This window comes from Apus apus, chromosome 2 (assembly GCF_020740795.1).
Source record: "Apus apus isolate bApuApu2 chromosome 2, bApuApu2.pri.cur, whole genome shotgun sequence".
Taxonomy (NCBI): domain Eukaryota; kingdom Metazoa; phylum Chordata; class Aves; order Apodiformes; family Apodidae; genus Apus; species Apus apus.
In genome coordinates, this window is record NC_067283.1 from 140382877 (window position 1) to 140402036 (window position 19160).

Genomic DNA, 19160 nt, shown 5'->3' on the forward strand with positions numbered 1-19160 from the left:
AATGTACTTGAAATCTTTGCAAATTAGCCTGAAGAAGGCAGGTACTCTTAGTGGTAAGATATATTTTCACAATCTTTGTTTCACAGTGCCAGATGCAATTTGATCAGACTCAAAGACGGCTCAATTTGCCAATACTTATTATGTTGATTATTCCCTTTAGAATACTGAAAAGGCTTTTTGATTAAACTAGCATTTAAAATTGAGCATGCTGGAGCCTTTCAAAATAAAAAACAAGATTTATCTGGATAAATACCTTAAAACTTTGTAATACACCTGCAAAAAAATTTGCTTTTACCGGTCATCTAACTTTTTATTTATTTTTTTTTTCTGAAAAAGCTGTAAATGGTAGACCAAAGGTAGGTGGCATCCTTCAATCAGTTCAACATTACAGTAAAACCTGAAGATACTTCTACATTTTAGTCTGTGACGGTTTGTAAGAATAAGCACCCCAGAAAAAAAAACTGTGCTGATTTATTATTATAGGCTACATATTTTTAAACCAGATTAGCATTACTAATTATTCAGATTGAATATTAAGAAAAAAATTCTTAGAGTGGTGAGGCGTTGGAACTGGCTGCCCATGGAGGTGGTGGAGGCAGTGTCCCTGGATTTGTTCAAAAAACATGTGGATGTGGTGTTACAGGAGATGGTTTAGTAGTTAGGATCTGTAGGCGGATGGTTGGACTTGGTAATCTTGAAGGTTATTTTCCAACCTTAATGATTCTATGAATCTTGGACTCTACAAATCCTAGAGAGGCTTCTGAGATCCCAAGGGAGGGGAGTTTTATGTTAGGTATTAGGAAGAAATTCTTCACTATAAGGGTGGTGAAGAACTGGAATGGGTTGCCCAGGTAGGTTGTTGATGCCCTATCATCAGGTTGTTTTTTTTTTTAAGGCCAGGCTGGACAAGGTTTTCTGCAACCTGGTTTAGTGGTAGGGTTCCCTGCTCATGGCAGGGTTGGAACTTGATGATCTTTAAGGTCCCTTCCAACCTTAATGATTCTATGATTCTATAATTCTAAATGTGTGTCTAGTTACTGATGGCACTAGCTCCTTAAAGATTTTTAAAGGAAAGTGGTATTCCACGTGAAGTACTAAACTTTTGAAAATTTCAAAATATACAAAGCAGAATGGTAGGTAACAGAAGCAAGTGTATGTGCTTCAGAACTGCTTCTGAAGGGGAAGTGTAAAGATTTAAAGTTGTATATATTTTGATATGTACATCTGTTATCCTAAAGCTTCCAATGCAAATGTAACTCTAAAAATATTTTCAGATGTATAGTGATGTTTTCACTCCACAAAATTTGACATTTTAGCAGTAAAAGGATCATGGAGTTTCTAGATATGTTATGAATATTTTCTCCTTAGAATAGTACTTACAAATTTAGCTAAGATATATGATAATGAGATGTATCTTACATAATATTAATAGCAAGGAACAAATCTGAATTATAACATCCTGCCAAGAATACAACTATAGTACATACTATTTTGCTGCCTCTTGTGTATAATTCACTGATTCAATAATTTAATACACTTATGCTGTGTAGCATAAGTATAGTTCAATTGGCTCTTTAGTGGTCACCTATTACATGAACATAACACAATCCAAAATGAAACAGCCTAAATATTAAGCACCTCTGTCCTTTCAAATTCAATTTAGTCTTTGAGTATCAAAAAAGACAAGAAAAGGGGGAGAGGGGAAAGATGAGGAGAAAGAAAGATTTACAAAACATCACAGAAAAAACAGGGGGCACACAAAGCTGTAAGATAATTCCAGGAGATAGATACTCACTAGCTGAACCAGAAAGTTCCTTCTATATTGTTGAGTCCATTTGTTGGCAATGGGATTCATCATACTTAACTGTAGATATACACAGTGCAAACATCTATACTGGATTCTGATCGATTTCATCAAAGGTAGGTAATACACACTAGATCAGCCACTGCTTAGAAATACCTATTTCTCTTTGACTATAAAATGAGATTAAGAATTTATATATGGATGTCTACACTATGGACATCTAAACTAGAATTCACTCACATAAATATTTTTAAGTAGCACCATCTGAAATGCTGTAAAGCAGCCAACAGTTCCACACAAACCTGGCAGATATAGCATCTTTGGGAGAACTGTTCTTTTTTGGCAATTAGCTGAAGACTAGGTGGGCTTATCCAGGAGTATGACATGTCAATGGTTGCCAGTAATCTCAAACCTACAGATAGTAGATGAGTTCTGCTGTGCAGAGTCATTGCTAAACTCATGATCTAATTTCTTTCATGAAGTTCTTTAAAAAGGGATAGGGGGTCACTGTTTTTTGTTTGTTTGTTTGTTTATTTGTTTTGTTTTCATCTCCAGTGTTAGATGTCACTAAATTTTCTGAAGAGGCCAATAGTTACATGTAAAGGTCATTTAGAATTCTTCACTTTGGGGCCACAATAATTGAAAACAAATGTATAGTCCTTCCCTATCCTCAGAAAAAATACTATTGGAAAAGTTTTAAAATTGAAGGATAGCACACTTAAATAACAGCATGAAGAGATTATGTTTTAATTTTTCATGTTATAGTTTTCTGTTTGCATAGAAGTATGACCAGTATGACCACAAAGAGTGAGGTGGACTGAAAACTGAAAGAAAGACTGGGCTAAGAGGATGGTAATCAGCAGCACAAAGTCTAGTTAGAGGCCAGCAGCTGGTGGTATGTCCCAGGGTCATCAATGAGACAAGTCCTACTTAACATCATCACAGGTTATCTGGATGATGGGGCAGAGTGCACCATCAGCAAGTTTGCCAAGACATCAAACCAAGAGCAGTGCCTGATATGACAGAGGGACCTCAACAGGCTGAAGAAATGAACCAACAGGAACTTCATGAAGTCCAACAAGGGGAAGTACAACATCCAGCCACTGTGGAGGAATAATCCGATACACTAGCATATGCTTGGGGGCCACCAAGCTGGAAACTTGTACGAAGTCCTTTCCCAGCTTTCTTGCAGGTCCCCTTCAGGTACTGCAAGGCCAAAATAAGGTTTCCCCAGAGCCTTCTCGAGTTCTTTGATCACGGCCCTCCTCTGGACTCATTGCAACAGCTCCATGTCATTCTTATATTGGAGGCTCCAGAAATGAACAAAGAGTAAAGGAGGAAAATCAGCTCCCTTGAGCTGCTGGTCACACTTCTTTTGATGCAGCCCAGGATACAGTTGGCTTTCTGGGCTGCAAGCACACATTGCTGGCTCACGTTGAGCTTCTCATCAACCAAAATTCCCAAGTCCATTACCTCAGGGCTGTTCTCAAACCATTCTCCTCCCAGCCTGTATTTGTGCTTCGGGTTGCCCCAACCCAGGTGCAGGACCTTGCATTTGGCCTTGTTGAACTTCATGAGGTTAGCTTGGACCCACCTCTCAAGCCTGTCAAGGTCCCTCTGGATGGCATCTTTTCCCTCCAGCATGTCCACCACACCATACAGCTTGGTGTTGTCCACAAACTTGCTGAGGGTGCACTCAATCCCACTGTCCATGTCTCTGACAATGTTAAACAGCACTGGTCCCAGTACTGACCCCTATGGAATGCCACTCATCCCCGATCTTCACTTGGACTTTGAGCCATTGATCACAACGGACTGTTGGCTGCAACTTTGAGTGCAACCATCCAGACCAATCATAGAATGGTTTGGGTTTGAAGGGACCTTTAAAGATCATCAATTCCAAGACTCCCTGCCATGGGCACAGACATCTTTCACTAGATCAGGTTTTCAAAGCCCTGTCCAATCTGCCCTTGAGCACTTCCACGGAGGCAGTATCCACAACATCTCTGAGCAACCTGTCCTCATCACCTTCATAATAAAAAATGTCTTCTCTATATCTGATCTAAATCTATTCTCCTCCACTTTAAAACTCCTACTTTCTGTACTCTCACTACAGGGTCTGGTAATAGATCTTTCTCCATCTTTCTTATAATCCTCCTTTACATGAGGAAAGGCCCCAACAAGGTCTTCCTGGAGCCTTCTCTTCTCCAGTCTGAACAAGCCATCTCTCTCAGCCTTTCTTCATAGGATGGGTGTTCCGGCCCTCTCTTAATTTTCATGGCTCTCCTCTCAACCCACTCTAACAGGTCCATTGACATGTGTGGGCTTCCTCACAACAGCTTGATGACTGATTTAAGACTAGCTCCAAAATAATATAAATTTCTAAACTTTAAAGCTGCAACCCATAAAATCATAGGTAGACACTACATATCTCCTAAGGCATTGCACTCACAAGAAAGGTCTGGTTTTGACCTTTGATTTACAACTCACCAGTTGTACATCACTGCCATGAGGCAATATATAAGAACATTTGGAATACCTTTTCTTAGTAACAACATTTTTACTGTGGCAATGCACAATATCTCCAATTCAGTGATAAGACAAATTAATATTACAGACTCACAACTCTGGTTCCTCTCATGTCAACTTGTCTTTTGAGTACCATTCATAAGTACTGGAAAATCATTCTCCAAAGCTATTTGAGAACATTATGATGAATGTCACTCCTAGATAAACATAAGTTTAAACAGCAATAAGAGCAACAAATGTTCTAGTGTATTTCTTTCTCCTAAAAGAGAGGTTTGTACTTTTTGTATTGATAGGAAGGTTTTTTTCAAGATTTGTTATATTTGGAATTAATTTTCTCATAAATTTTATGTGAGCCTTTCATGCTATGTCTCTTTGATAACATAGATCTGCAGGTTGGAAGCTTTCATAGCAAACTTAGTTAAGATGCTGATGATATGGAGAGCAATTGGTATAAGCAACAACTGATCTATAAAACAATAATTTAAAAAATTATTATCACATGTCCAGTTCTGGAGGCCTCAACACAAGAACATGGACCTGTTGGAACAAGTCCAGAGACTGGCCACAAAAATGATCAGAGGGCTGGAGCACCTCTCCTACGAAGGCAGGCTGAGCTTTGGGGTTGTTCAGCCTTGAGAGGAGAGGGCTCTGGGGAGACCTTATAGCAGCCTTCCAGTACCTGAAGGGGCTACAGAAAAGTTGGGGAGGGACTGTTTGTAAGGGCTTGTAGTGTGATACAACAAGGGACAACGGCCTTAAACTAGAGCAGGGTAGATTTAGATTGGATATTAGGAAGTTCTTTACTAAAAGTGCGGTGAAGCATTGGTACAGGTTACCAAGAGAGGTGGTGGAGGCCCCATCCATGGAGACATTCAATGTCAGGCTTAATGAGGGGTTTTGGCAGCAGGGAGGGACTGTAGAGGTGGCTTCTCTGAGAGAGGAACTGCCCCATGTCAGACAGTTGCAGCTCCAGGTAGCTCCAAGGCAGACACAGCATAGGACAAAACTGAGCATATCGAGCCAGCCAATGGCACCTCTGTGATAACATATTTAAGAAAGGGTAAAAAATTCTGTAAAACAGCTGCAGGAAAAGAGTGAGAAAATGTGAGAAACAACTCTACAGAAACCAAGGCCAGGGATTCCCTTATAGCTTGTAGAGAAGACAATTCAAGTTCTGCCCCTTTAACCCATGGAGGTCTATGCTGGTGGATGCTTGCCGAAGGAAGCTCTGACCCCATGGACAGCCATATTGGCCAGTAACCACACTGGAGTAGGTTCATGGAAGAACCTGTAATCCTGTTGACCTCCATGCTGGAGCATTCCACTCCTGAAGGACTGGAACCCCATGGGAAGGACCCACTCTGAAGAAGTTAATGAAGAACTGTAGCCTGTGTGAGAGACGCAGTGCTGGAGCAGGGGAGGACCATGAGAAGGAAAGAGTGGCAGAGACAAAGTGTTATGGTTACAGTGCAACCCTCATTCCCTGTCCTTCCTGTGCTACTCAGGGGGAGGAAGAGAAGTCAGGAGTGAAGTTTAGCCTGGGAAGGAGGGAGCGGTGAAGGAAAGGTGCTATTTTAGTTTGTTCTTATTTCTCATTATCCTACTCTAATTTGACTGGCAATAAATTAAATTCATTTCCCCAAGTTGAGTATGTTTTGCAAATTATGGTAACTAGTGTTACCTGATACCTAGTCTCTCTGTCCTTATCTTGACTGAAGAGATTTTTCATTGTATTTTCTCTCCCTGGGATGTTGAGGAAGCAGAGTGATAGAACAACCTGATGGGCACCTGGCAGCCCGTGCCTGTTAACTCATCATAGAATGGTACCATGAACTTTTAAAGGAGTCACTTACTAGAAAATAAACGAATTAACAAATAAACTACCAAGAGATCAATTTCCCAGTCAGCTATCAAAAAAGGTATATATTGAGCAGAACAGTTTACTATAAAGATCTCTCATGAAAGCAAACAAGTGAACTCAACTGTGGAGAAAAGTGACAAGTTTCTGTGCCAAAACTTCATCAAAGGAGACTGAAACATACTAGTTGCTAACAGTGCAAGAACTGGAAACTTCCTATCAAAGTCTCTGGGTCATATGCATATGTCTTTTTAAAAGCTCTAGCTTAAGTGCCCATATACAAATAAGAAAACATGTTTGCATTCCCAGTGTATGGGAGACATAACTTAGACCAATTTAAGGGACTTTTAAAACTAAAACAAAACTAAAACTCTGATGCAGCCTTTAATTCTATCTGAAGTTTTAAGCAAAGGTGGAACGAAAAAGCACATACCTCTTTACTCCAAATTCTGTCATTCAACAATTGATTCTATTCCCTTACTGCTGAACCTGCTATCTTCCTGTCTCAGAAATTTCCTTCTATGCCCTTAACATGCTGAAACAATCCCCTCCCCCGCATATACTTTTTAGTTGTTTTTTTTTTTACACTACAGTATATATGTCAGTCAGATTTTTTTAACTGGATCAAAATTTTCATTAGCAAAATCAAAGAATAGTGTAGCTAACACTACAAAGAAACTGAATGTGTTCTAAACAGAACTAAAAGATTTTTACGCTTTCCAGTTTCATTTAGAATAGAAGTCCATTATCTCAGAATACAATACTAGCCTTTTAATCAGCATGGATGAAAAACAGGATAATGATTAAAATACACTGATTTGCAGAAAATATAATGCAAAGTGTTTCCCAGATATTTTGAACTATTTCAACTATTTCTCAGAAGGTAAAAGACCACAGCAGTTGGAAACAGATTACATAAATTTTCGGTATCATAGAATCACAGCGGTTGGAAGGGACCTCTGAAGATCATCGAGTCCAACCCCCCTGCTGAAGCAGGAACACCTAGGGAAGATCACACAGGAACAAGTCAAGAAAGTCTCCAGAAAAGGAGACTCCTCCACAACCTCTCTGGGTAGCCTGTTCCAGTGCTTCATCACCCTCATTGTAATGAAGTTTTTCTGTATGTTGAGGTGGCACTTCCTGTGTTGTAACTTGGTGCCGTTTCCCCTCATCCTATCACAGGGCACCACTGAAAAGAGATTGGTCCATGCTTAACATCCACCCTTCAGATTTTTATAGACATTAATAATATCTCCTCTTAAGTCTTCTCAAGACTAAACAGCCCCAGGTCTCTTAGCCTTTCCTCATATAATAGATGTTCCAGTCCCTTAATCATCCTTGTAGCTCTTCATTGGATTCTTTCCGGTATATCCTTGTCCCTCATGAACTGGGGAGCCCAGATGTAGGCTGTGCATTTACAACAAAATTAAGATTATAGATTTCCAAACAGATGTTGGAAATAAAAAAAAAACACAACAAACAACCCAAAACATTGTAAAATAATTATTAGATATCCAAACGTAAAAGTAAACCCAAATCCCAACTATCTCCCAAATCTCAGGCATAAATTGATTTCAGTATTTCAAAATGAAACAGATAAAAAGATGAAAATGTTAAATAACACTGGCAAACTTTTGAAAACTATATGCTAGAAGAATACATTCTAAAGAATACATTTATGCAAGTAGTAAGAATACTTTTATGCTTTAAATACACTGAAGGCAGAATTTATAATATGACAGCAACAAAAAATAACCCATAATAATGTAAAAAACCCCAACATTTATATTCCTGCCATGTAAAATTAACAGAATCAGGATATAGTTTTCTGATCATCTAAATTTAACTATTAGCTTATATATTTTAATTTCTCCTTACAAATTTGGAAAAAAGCTTGATTAATTTTTTTATAGGCAAATCTTTTGCTTATTTTTCTCATTCATGCATAGTGGTGAATGTCAGGTAGTAGGAATATGGCTGGTATCTGTCAGAAAAGCTGTCATTCTAGCACTGATGTTTTCCACAGTGTTTCTGTCACCATAAATTAGAAAAAAAATCAGCAAGGATAATTCATAACACTTGAAGTCTGGTAATTTTTAGCCCTAATTCTGATTTCACTGGTTATTTTAGCCTGTTGTTAAATTTGACCTGATTATGTAGCCCATTCTTTTGAAGGGTAACAGCAAGAGTCATAATTGCAATTTTCTTATCCCACAAGCTATTTAAGCAAACAACATTAATTAGGTTGTAACATAGCACAGCAAATAGCATTTTTGCCATTAGAAGTAAAAAAACCCTATAGGATTTGTACTGACCAGACAAGTAATATCTCCGCATTATTTGGCTTTCTCCTGACTTAAACTGGTTTTGAGCATGCTTACATTATGATAACAGTTATCAAGCAATTACTGCCTAATGGGTCTAGTTAAGCTCTCTGAATATTCTCAAGTGGCAAAAAAAATCTTAACAAGCCAGAGCATTCATTGTCTAACAACAGTCTTTTATGTTAAGTGCAGTTGAGGAAACTGTGCAGCTTTAAAACTCCTGCCTTGAGACAATGCTGGAAGCATTCTTCTTACATAATAAGCAGAGGGATATAACAAGTTAATGTATACAATTAAAAAAGTAATTTCTTTGGTATTAACTAAGAATGAAATAAATAATTTACCATTCTTATATTGGTAAAATATCGAGAGCATTTGAAGCTATAATGAAGAATAGCCACATTTTCACTCCATCTGTCAAATAGTTATTCTGCAGATTTATGATCTACAAACCTATATAATAGGCCTTTCATTTTATTTTGGCTTGGTTTGTTTTTTTTCTGTAAAAAGCATATTAATAGCAGATAATATCTTTCTTTCCCTCATTGTCTGGACTGTTAGCATGTGTATCATTCATTTTGTTACAGTTAACAATAAAGGTGTTTCGAAAAGGTCATGGAACAGTTGCAGAATTTGTGTGACTACAACAAACAGCATCTGTTCGGGTTTTGAAAGCAGTAGAATCAAAGAATCAAAGAATGGTAGGGGTTGGAAGGGACCTCAGGAGATCACCGAGTCCAACTGCCCTGCCAAAGCAGGACCACCTATGGCAGGTCACATGTATCCAGACACGTCTTTCTAGTCTCCAGAGGAGACTCCACAACCTCTCCAGGCAGCCTGGTCAAGTGCTCCCTAACCTTCACAGTAAAAAAATTAATCCTAACATTGAGGTGGAATTTTTTGTGCTCTAGTTTGCATCCATTGCCCTTTGTCCTACTGCAGGGCACAAATGAAAAGAGAATGGCCCCTCCTTCTTGACAACCACCCTTCAGATATTTGTAAACATTGGTAAGATCCCCTCTCAGTCTTCTCTTCCCTAGAGTAAACAGCCCCAGGTCTCTCAGCCTATCCTTATAAGACAGGTGTTCCAGTCCCTTAATCATCTTTGTAGCCCTACACTGGACTTTGTCAAGTAAATCCCTGTCCCTCTTGAACTGGGGAGCCCAGAACTGGACACAATACTCCAGCTGTAGTCTTCCTAGGGCAGAGTAGAGGGGAAGGATGACCTCCCTCAACCTGCTGGATACATTCCTCTTCATGCACTCCAGTATACCATTGGCCGTCCTTTGCCACAAGGGCACACTGCCGTCCCACGGATAACTTGTCCATCAGGGCTCCAAGGTCCTTCTCCACAGAGCTTCTTTCTAGAAAGTCAGCTCCTAATCTGTACTGGTGCATGTTGTTATTCCTCCCCAGGTGCAGGACTCTACACTTACTCTTGTTGAACCTTATTAGGTTCCTCTTTGCCCAGCTCTCCAGTCTGTTCAAATCTTGCTGAATGGCTGCACAGCCTTCAAGTGAATCAGCCAATCCTCCCAATCTTGTATCATTGGCAAACTTGCTGAGGATACACTTGGTACCCTCACCCAGGTCACTGATGAACAGGACTGAACCCAGCACTGATCCCTGGGGGACTCCACAAGGTACATACATGTCTCCAGCTGGACTCTGCACCATTGATCACTACCCTCCAAACTCTTTTCTTTAGCCAGTTCTCAGTCCATCTCACTGTCCACTCTTCTACCCCACACCTGCTGAGCTTGCTGAAGAGGACGGTATGGGAGACAGTGTCAAAACCCTTGCTAAGGTCAAGGTAGACTACATCCACTGCTTTCCCTTCATCTCTCATTCAGTCACACCATCATAGAAGGCTACCAGATTAGTCAAGCCTGATTTCCCCATGGTCAATCCATGCTGACTACTCCTGATAACCTTCTAATCTTCCATGTGCTTAGAGATGACCTTCAGAATGAGCTGCTCCATCATTTTTCCAGGGATGGAGATGAGGTTGCCTGGTCTGTAGTTTCCTGGATCATCCTTCTGGCCCTTTTTGAAGACCAGAGTGACATTGGCTTTCATCCAGTCCTCAGACACCTTTCCTGTTTGCCATGATCTTTTCAAAATGGTAAGAGAGTGGTAGGGCAACAGCATCAGCAGCTCTCTCAACACTCTTGAGTGCACCTCATCAGGGCCCATGGACTTGTGTATGTTCAGTTTACTCAACTGATCTCTAACCCCATCCTCATGGACCAGTGGAGATTATTCTTTTCTCCAGGCTTTCTCTCTTACTTCCAGGGTTGGGGATTCAGGAGGGCTGGTCTCAGGAGTAAAGACCGAAGCAAAGAAAGTATTCAGTAACTCCGCCTTCTCTGCATCCTCTGTTACAAGGGCTCCCACCTCATTCAGCAGTGGACCCACATTTTCCCTTTTCCTCCTTTTACCACCGATTTATTTGAAGAAGCCCTTCTTGTTCTCTTTCACTCCCTTAGCCAGGTTTAAATCTGAGAGCACTTTGCCCTTTGTTGCATTCCTACATACCCTGACAACATTCCTGTAGTTCTCCAAAGTCACAAGTCCCTTCTTCCACATTTGTTAATACAAGTGCCAGCAGTGCACCTCTCCTAGTTGGGTCTTCCACCACCTCCATGAGGAAGTTATTATTGATGCACTGCAAGAGCCTTCTACACTGAGCACACCTAGCTTTCAATAAATATCAGGGTGATTGAAGTCAACCCTGAGCACTAAGGTACGTGATCTACAGGCTACTTCCAGCTGTCTGGAGAAGGCATCATCAACATCTTGTTCCTGGTTTGATGGTCTACATTAGACACCCACAATATTTAACCCACATTTGCATGTCCCTTATTTCTCACCCACAAGTTTCCCCTCCATTCTTCTTCCTCCCCTGGCTAGAGCTCCGTGTATTCCAGTTGCTCTTGCACATAAAGCGCAACACCACCACCTCACCCTGTTGGTCTATCTTCCCTAAAGAGTACATATATTCCAGTCATGGGAGCTGTCCCGTGTTTTATTCCCAATAAAATGTGCTAAAATGAGGTTCTGTCATTCACACAACACAATACAGAAAATCTCACAGTTTTTATAACAATATGAAAATGTTTAATGATGATAATTTTTTAAGTTCAAGAACTGACATTCAGAACATTAAATTGTGATAGTTGCCAGCTTTTGCAAAAATGCTAATCAGTATACTCAGTGGTCACTCTGGTAAGATGAGATATTATAGGTATTTAGTGCAGGGAAATTGAAAGACTTTTTTTTTAGAACATAGTTTTTTTTAAAGGTAGATAAAGTTTACCCTTATTTGTATTGAAGCAGCTATGACTGAAAAAGCTTTTCTCTGTTTTCTGTCTCGTTGATATTAACTGAATTACTTTTCCTTTTTATAAAATAAAATCTCTGTTTTGGTTAAGCCCATCAGAAATCATGACCTTTCTCTACCTACAGTTTTCCTACATAAATCTCTAAAACAAAATAAGTCTTCTGTTTCAGGCTTCCATTTTCTACCTCAGAGGTTGCAAACTGCTACCTCCCTCTAAGAAGAGCAGTTAGTCTTTGGATAAACCAACTCTATTTTACTAGGTATGTGAATAGGTCATAATAGGACCTGAGAAAGAGACTAGTCTGAAGCAAGATGCAAGTGACTGTTTCAGTTCAGTCAGCCCCATCCTAGTATGTAGGAAGATGATGGGCTTCCCGCAGGACACAATTTCCAAAAATACTAAGGACAAAAGTATTTCTGAAAGTAGCAAGAATGGACTCTCATAAATGCCAGTATTACTTTAGTATTTAGGGTCTTAATGAAAATATTTGGGTAAAGCATTCTTCCAAAGTGAACTTCTTATGTATCGATTGTAAATTTCCTGTATTAAAGTTCAACTGCCCCAGAATATTTCAGATTCAAACAGAATGTAAGAGTACATCTTTCAATAAGCAGCAGTTGAAAAAGTCCAGAAGATTTTTCATTGAAAAACTATACAAGCATTTTTATCTAGGTATGATACCATATAGCCACCACAGATATTTTACTGTTATGAAGCTATGTACAAATTGCCCATATTTCTTTTTCCACTATTCAGAACTTGGTTACATCGTGTACTTATTTCTAGTTATAATCTTAATTTTTTCTCTTGAACAGATCAGCTCACTGGAACAGGCTCCTTATCAGAATGAACAAACATACACAAGAACAATAAAAATACATGGATCTCATTGATATCAGGATGTGTTGGTGAACCTTCATCAATGAGTTTTATTATGGACTCCCATCCACATGACCTTCCTGTAGCAACTGACTTTTATTTAATTTCTCCAATTTTCAATAGTATGCTCACTGTCTTCTCTAACCATGTTTGAGATATTTAGCCATGGTTCTCTACTGCCAATGAGACTTGGGGATAAACAGCATGTCTGATTGATGGTGAGGCAAGAGACCAACTGTAATGCAGTACAAAGTTAAGGAAGCAGATGATTGCCTGTGACAATATTTCTTACATCTAAATTGTTTATAACAATTAGGCAATGTTGGCAAAAATCAAAACAAAACAGTAAACCCCTCATTATGTATAGCAAAAACTTTATACATCTAGATTCTTTGATATATGCTAGAAAAAAGTTGTAACTTATAAAATAATCTTCTTTTCTTTAAACCCCAACAAGTTTAAGTTCTTCTAATCAATGCTAGACACTTTTTCTATTTATACTGAAAATGAGAGAATCATAGAACGGTTTGGTTGGAAAGGACCTTAAAGATCATCTAGTTACAACTCCCCTGAATGGGCAAAGACACATTCCGCTACATCAGGTTGCTCTGAGCCTCATCCAAGGTGGCTTTGACCACTTCCAGGGAGGGGGCATGTGCAACTTCCCTGCGCAACCTCTTCCAGTGTCTCACTACCCTCACAGTAAAAAATTCCTTCCTAATATCTGATCTAAATCTAACCTCATCCAGTTTAAAGCCATTACCACTTGTCTTATCACTACATGCCCTTGTAAAACATTCCTCTCCACCTTTCTTGTAGGCCCCCTTCAGGTACTGGAAGCCTTCTAAAGGCGTCCCCAGAGCCTTCAAGAGCCTTCAACCTCTCCCCTTCCCCAGGTTAAAAAGAATCATAGAATCAATTTGGTTGGAAAAACCTTTAAGATCACCAAGTCCAACCATAACCTAACTCTAGCAACCATTAACCTAGCTCTTCCAACTCATACCCCAGCTCTCTCGGCCTTTCTTAACAGGAGATGTGCTTCATCTCTCTGATCATTTTTGTGGCTCTGCTCTAGATCTACTCCAACATCCAGCATCCCAGAGTCCTTGAGGAATTGGCTGATGTAGTTGCCAAGCCACTTTCCTTGAGTCTCCACTCTCCAAAAGTCATGGCAGTCAGGTGAAGCCCCTGGTGACTGGAAGAAAGGAAACATTTTTATGCCCATTTTTAAAAAGGGTAGAAAGGAGGACCCTGGGAACTACTGACCTATCAGCCTCACCTCTGTGCCTGTGACGATCATGGGACAAGGCACAAGAAGGACAGGGATATGATTCAGGTCAGCCAGGCTGGCTTTACTAGGGACAAATCCTGCATGACCAACGTAGTCGTTTTCTACAATGGAGTGACTGCATCAGTGGACATGGGAGGACCTACAGATGTCATCTATCTGGCCTTCTGCAAGGCCTTTGACACAGTCCCCCACAACATCCTTTTCTCATCATTGAAGAGATATGGGATTGACGGGTGGACTGTTCAGTGAATAAGGAATTGGCTGGATGGTCACATCAAGACGGTAGTGGTCAACAACTCGATATCCACATGGAAAATGGTGACGAGTGGTGTTCCTCAGGGGTCCATACTAGGACCCGTGTTGTTTAGTATCCTCATTAACGATATTGACAGTGGCAGTGAGAGCAGCCTCAGCAAGTTTGGCGATGACACCAAGCTGGGTGGTGCGGTCAACATTCCAGAGGAATGGGATGCTATCCAGAGGGACCTGGACAAGCTGGAGAAGTGGGCCCAGGTGAATCTCATGAGGTTCAAATAATATTTTTCAATACTCCAGTGAAAAATACTTTTTGGTCAAAATAAAGTTCTGAAGTTTTGAAGATGACACTGCATCAACATATTGTTAATTTTCAGGGAGGGAGAAGGAAGGCAGCATCAAGACAGAAATATCTCTGGCCGAGTGTAATTCTTAACACTTCAAAGTTCTTAACATCTGAAACCTGCAGTCACCTATGATTTGCCAGTAGATCCATAACAGCTTGTGAGCTTAAAAGTTTTGATTTTATGATAGGTAGAACACATAAAATAATATTTGGTGCTTTTTTGTTATGTAGACATGTCCTTGCTTTTTTAAGAAAATTTTATGGAAAATTTGGCCAAATAAGGTGTTAAATTCCCACTATGCAACAGCTCAGAGTTGTTTTAAAAACCATTAAGACTGTAAGAAAAGCTTTTAATTTCCTCAAACAATACAATATAAATTCTATCTACTGCCATGTTTGACAACTTTTTCTCAGAAATTCTAGATGTGCATGGATTTTATCTCACTTGCTAACAGTATTTTTTACTACAGAAACAAGAATATGGAGCTCCTTTGAGCCAGAGAAATGGAACTTTTGAACTTTTTGTTCATCTGTGGGACAAGAGACTGCATTACCTTTCCAGGACCCTTGACACATTTTTGGTCATCTATAAATTGGATAAGTTGGATTAGTAGTCAGAGTCCTCAGAGCAAGGGTAAAACAAATAAACAACCTTCCCTTCCCCTCCAAACACATCTACCATCTCCATTATGAATATTTTAAACACTTCATTAAATATTCTTCCATGCAACTTTGCAAGATTAGAGGGAGAAATGCACCAATGTATCTAATGTTTTCTGAAATGCAATCAGGTTTTCAGTGAGTCCTCTGGCTTCCTGGTGTACTCAGGTGTAAAAGGGTAGGCCTTCTCGGCCTCTCTTATCAGTTTTTGGAATGTGATGCAGATGGCAATATAAGACAGAAATTAAGAGGTAGAATATAACCCTTTACCACCAAACACAGATGTTGATAATCCTTTATAAAAAATTCCTGACTTGTAGTTTTTGTTTTATTACATCTAGAGAAGTCCATCACACTCAGTTAAAATAAAATTATACACCTGGAAACAGAATATAGCCATTGCTGCAGGTGTGTACCTCTTTGAAGGAGAAATTCTGGGGAGCAAAACTCAAAGCACTGATCAATTAATGAGAGGAGATATTCCAGCCCTTGTAGGTCGTAAACCATGGGAATAGAATGCAGCAAAGTGAAGTGGAAAAGCACTGACCCTGAGAAGCAGATAGTAAGAAGCCACAGTAAATCTAACTAAGGCTATGTTAGCAGAGGAATGTGCTAAGCCTGCATTTAGATAAGGAAATTTGTGCTTAGCTAAAAAAGTAGCATTTTGACAAAGGCAGCCTATGTGGAGTTATGCTGAGAGCATGACTGGCGCGTGAACAGGTTAAGGGAACGAATGAAACAGGAACATGATTCGCATGGACAGTGAAAATGTGTATAAAAGGCAGCCTGTGTATAAAATAAATGACATTTTGCTTGCATCAAGCTGCGTCCCGTCTCTCAATCCCTGTGCCTCTTGAACTGAAAAATAACTGGTTTAATAACTTAGTTTTATTGCTCTATTTTGATTTATCTGGCATTATCAAAATTCCTAGTAGTTTTGGTTTAAAGTGTAGTTATAAACTATATGGGATTTTAATACAGTGCTTCAGACAAATAAATTAATTACACAACTTTAGAACAGTCCTCCATGAAATGAAAGTGAATTCATGAACTTCAGTGATTTCTCACAGTGTCCAAGGCCAAATGTGATGTAAACAGTCTTACACATAAAACAGTTCTATTGATCGTAACAATGTTAGCAGACCCATGACGCTAATTCATACAATTGGGTAGTTTCTTCTGAGAATTCATTTAGAGAATCACATGAAAAAAACAGGAGAGCATCTTCTTGGCATACAAAAAGAAAAACCCTCTTAGAAGAAACAACAGGTTTTAACACCTGTTCATAGCCATCTAATACCAGCCATTTCTTAGAAATGTCTGCAATGCACTAAGTTCAGCAGCTGGACCGTAGAGATTAATTGCATCAGTGGAAAATTTCATGGTCTTACATGTGTTTATGTGTTGTTTTGTTTTTATTTGTTGTTGCTTTTTGAATGTTTTGTTTTGTTGGGTTTTTTGTTGTTGTTTTTTTAAAAGCAAAGCCAGAATTTTAAACATACCTTATTAGTATTGATAGCTGTGATGACCCACACACACTGAGCATTGCTGTCATACTGGAATGGAAAATTGGGTGATGTGAAAGTGCCTCCAGGTCCCTGAAGATTGAATCCGCAAGTCTTGACTGCAAAAAGAAAGTTCACTGCTTAATTGACATACAAAATACATGTAGCAGATTCATTAACCAAACTCTTAAATTATTATTAATCATGATGTGAAAGATTAAAATACTATTAATCAAAAAGAGACTCACCTCATACAAGATAACAAAATATTCATTATTAATTATTCTGATAAAGTAGCATATATTTTCTCTTTTGTCCAAGCTTATAATCTTAAAAAAATATACATATCCTATTGGAGTAAAAAGAGTAACTACAGTAAGAGAAACTGCTCTATTTATTTTAAAAAGAACCTTTCAAGAAATAACTTAAGTCATTACCTTCACTAATGTCTTGAGGGACAAGAGTTTATATACTAGAACATAAAGATCATTTTTATCACAGTGCATTTTTGTGCATATATATCGGTGTATGGCATGTCAGCTTTTTTTTCTGCTGTAACCACTGTCCAACCCATTGAAGCAATGACTGAAGCATTCAAAACCTTTAACAGAAACTTGTAAATGTAGGATTTTAACAAAGTACTGTTATCTATTTTTAAAAAATAAAAGGGCATTTATTTACAAATCAAAGTCTCTATGGTTATTTAAAGTAGCACAGAAAACCAAACTGATTATTTAGTGTATGTTGTATGTCACATCACAAATAATATAAGGGAAATAAACTGTCATTTCTGCTTGTGAATGACAAAAACTCACACATTAAAAAAACCCCACAAATTAAGCCAATTGCTTGGTTTTGTAAAGTTGAGAAAAAAAGGAGTGATTAAAATATGAACATTCATTCGAAAATACAAACAAGCTGCAAAGATGAAGCTACTAGCCATACTTATTTACAGTTTAGGAAGGCTTCTGATACAGCAGCATTCAGATATTCTTTGACCATTCTTCTGAATCCAAGTAGCTTGAAAACTATTTCTACTGGATTTTGGTAGTATTGCCTCAGACAATTGACAGACATTCCACAGGTCTCTTTGAGTACAGACCTACTTGATGCCTTAAGTTTGTCAAAATTCATTGGTTACTACTTCAAGTCAAGACTGTGGCAATACAAGCTAGTTTTAAATTATCAGTTGAAAGCTGAGCGGCTATGTTTTGAAGAAACTGAAATATCCAAAGCATGAGTATCAGGAAATTAACCATGATTACAATTAAGATTAGTTCCTTTCCAGCATAATCTTGTGTGTTCAGAGGTTTCTGTCCTGGCTTTGATTCACTTCTATTCAGCAAGAATTTTTTCCTTTTTTGAAACTGATCAAAAGTAATGAATTAGATTACTGTTCGTATGCAGATAATTCATGTGTTGGAAGATTAATTATATTAATTTTATACAGCATTTGGAAATACATAATCCTAGAGACATAGATGTCAAATACATTCAAAACCAAACATTAAATACATACTAACAATTTATGGTCACAGATGCATATTCAACCCACTCAATTACTTTAGTTGCTCAGTGACAGTAGTAAGAGTTTGGTAAAGTACAAACATGAAAATGAAAAAAATTTGAACCTCAGTATTGTCCATAAAAAGGGATTTTTGCTACAGCTCTCTGGAAGAAAAATATAATACACCACTATATAAAATGTCTACCATTTAAAATTAATATGGTTTTTATATTTCTAAGTTACTATGTCTATTTGAAGATAACATTTAAATTTTCTTAGAAGATCTGATTTCAGACACATTGTAAATACATTAAAAATATCATTAATCAGGTAAGAGACAAAACCTCACTGGACTCACTAAGGACAGCATCAGCTCTTGGTGTGAGAATATATTAACAGTTTTCAGATGATCAAAATTTTCAGTATTTTTTAGTAAGAACTTTATTTGCAGTCTGGCTGCAGAAGACATTAAACTTAATTGGACATATTGTTAAAGTTTTACAAACACACACACATATATATATATATATATATATAAGATTTATTCTCACTAACTCATGAAATTTTACTTTTACACCTATGTCTTTACAGAAGTATTACAAAACCTCTGAAGTTATATTTTTTACATTCCCATTTAAAATACATTCTTCAAGTAATGGTCCAACACCAGAATGATTCAGTCTTCACCTCTCTCAGGTGTTACTTAAATCTATGTTTGCTGAACATTACACTGAGAAATGGCATTTATGACAATACACAGGAAGCAGCAGAGAGAGATTTTTTAGACAGATTTCTCCAGTTTTGTTTAAGATAGTCACTCATAATATACAAACCCTAAACTAAGAATAACAAGTTTTT

General features: G+C 38.3%; 1 protein-coding gene across 1 annotated transcript in view; it reads right to left on the reverse strand.

Annotated features, from left to right (window-relative positions):
* The window catches only part of CSMD3 (CUB and Sushi multiple domains 3), a 558931-nt gene that overhangs the window by 283605 nt on the left and 256166 nt on the right, over positions 1-19160 (reverse strand). The window contains exon 11 of the mRNA XM_051611448.1: positions 16793-16914. Coding sequence (XP_051467408.1) covers positions 16793-16914 — 122 coding nt within the window. The remainder of the gene's footprint in view (positions 1-16792; positions 16915-19160) is intronic.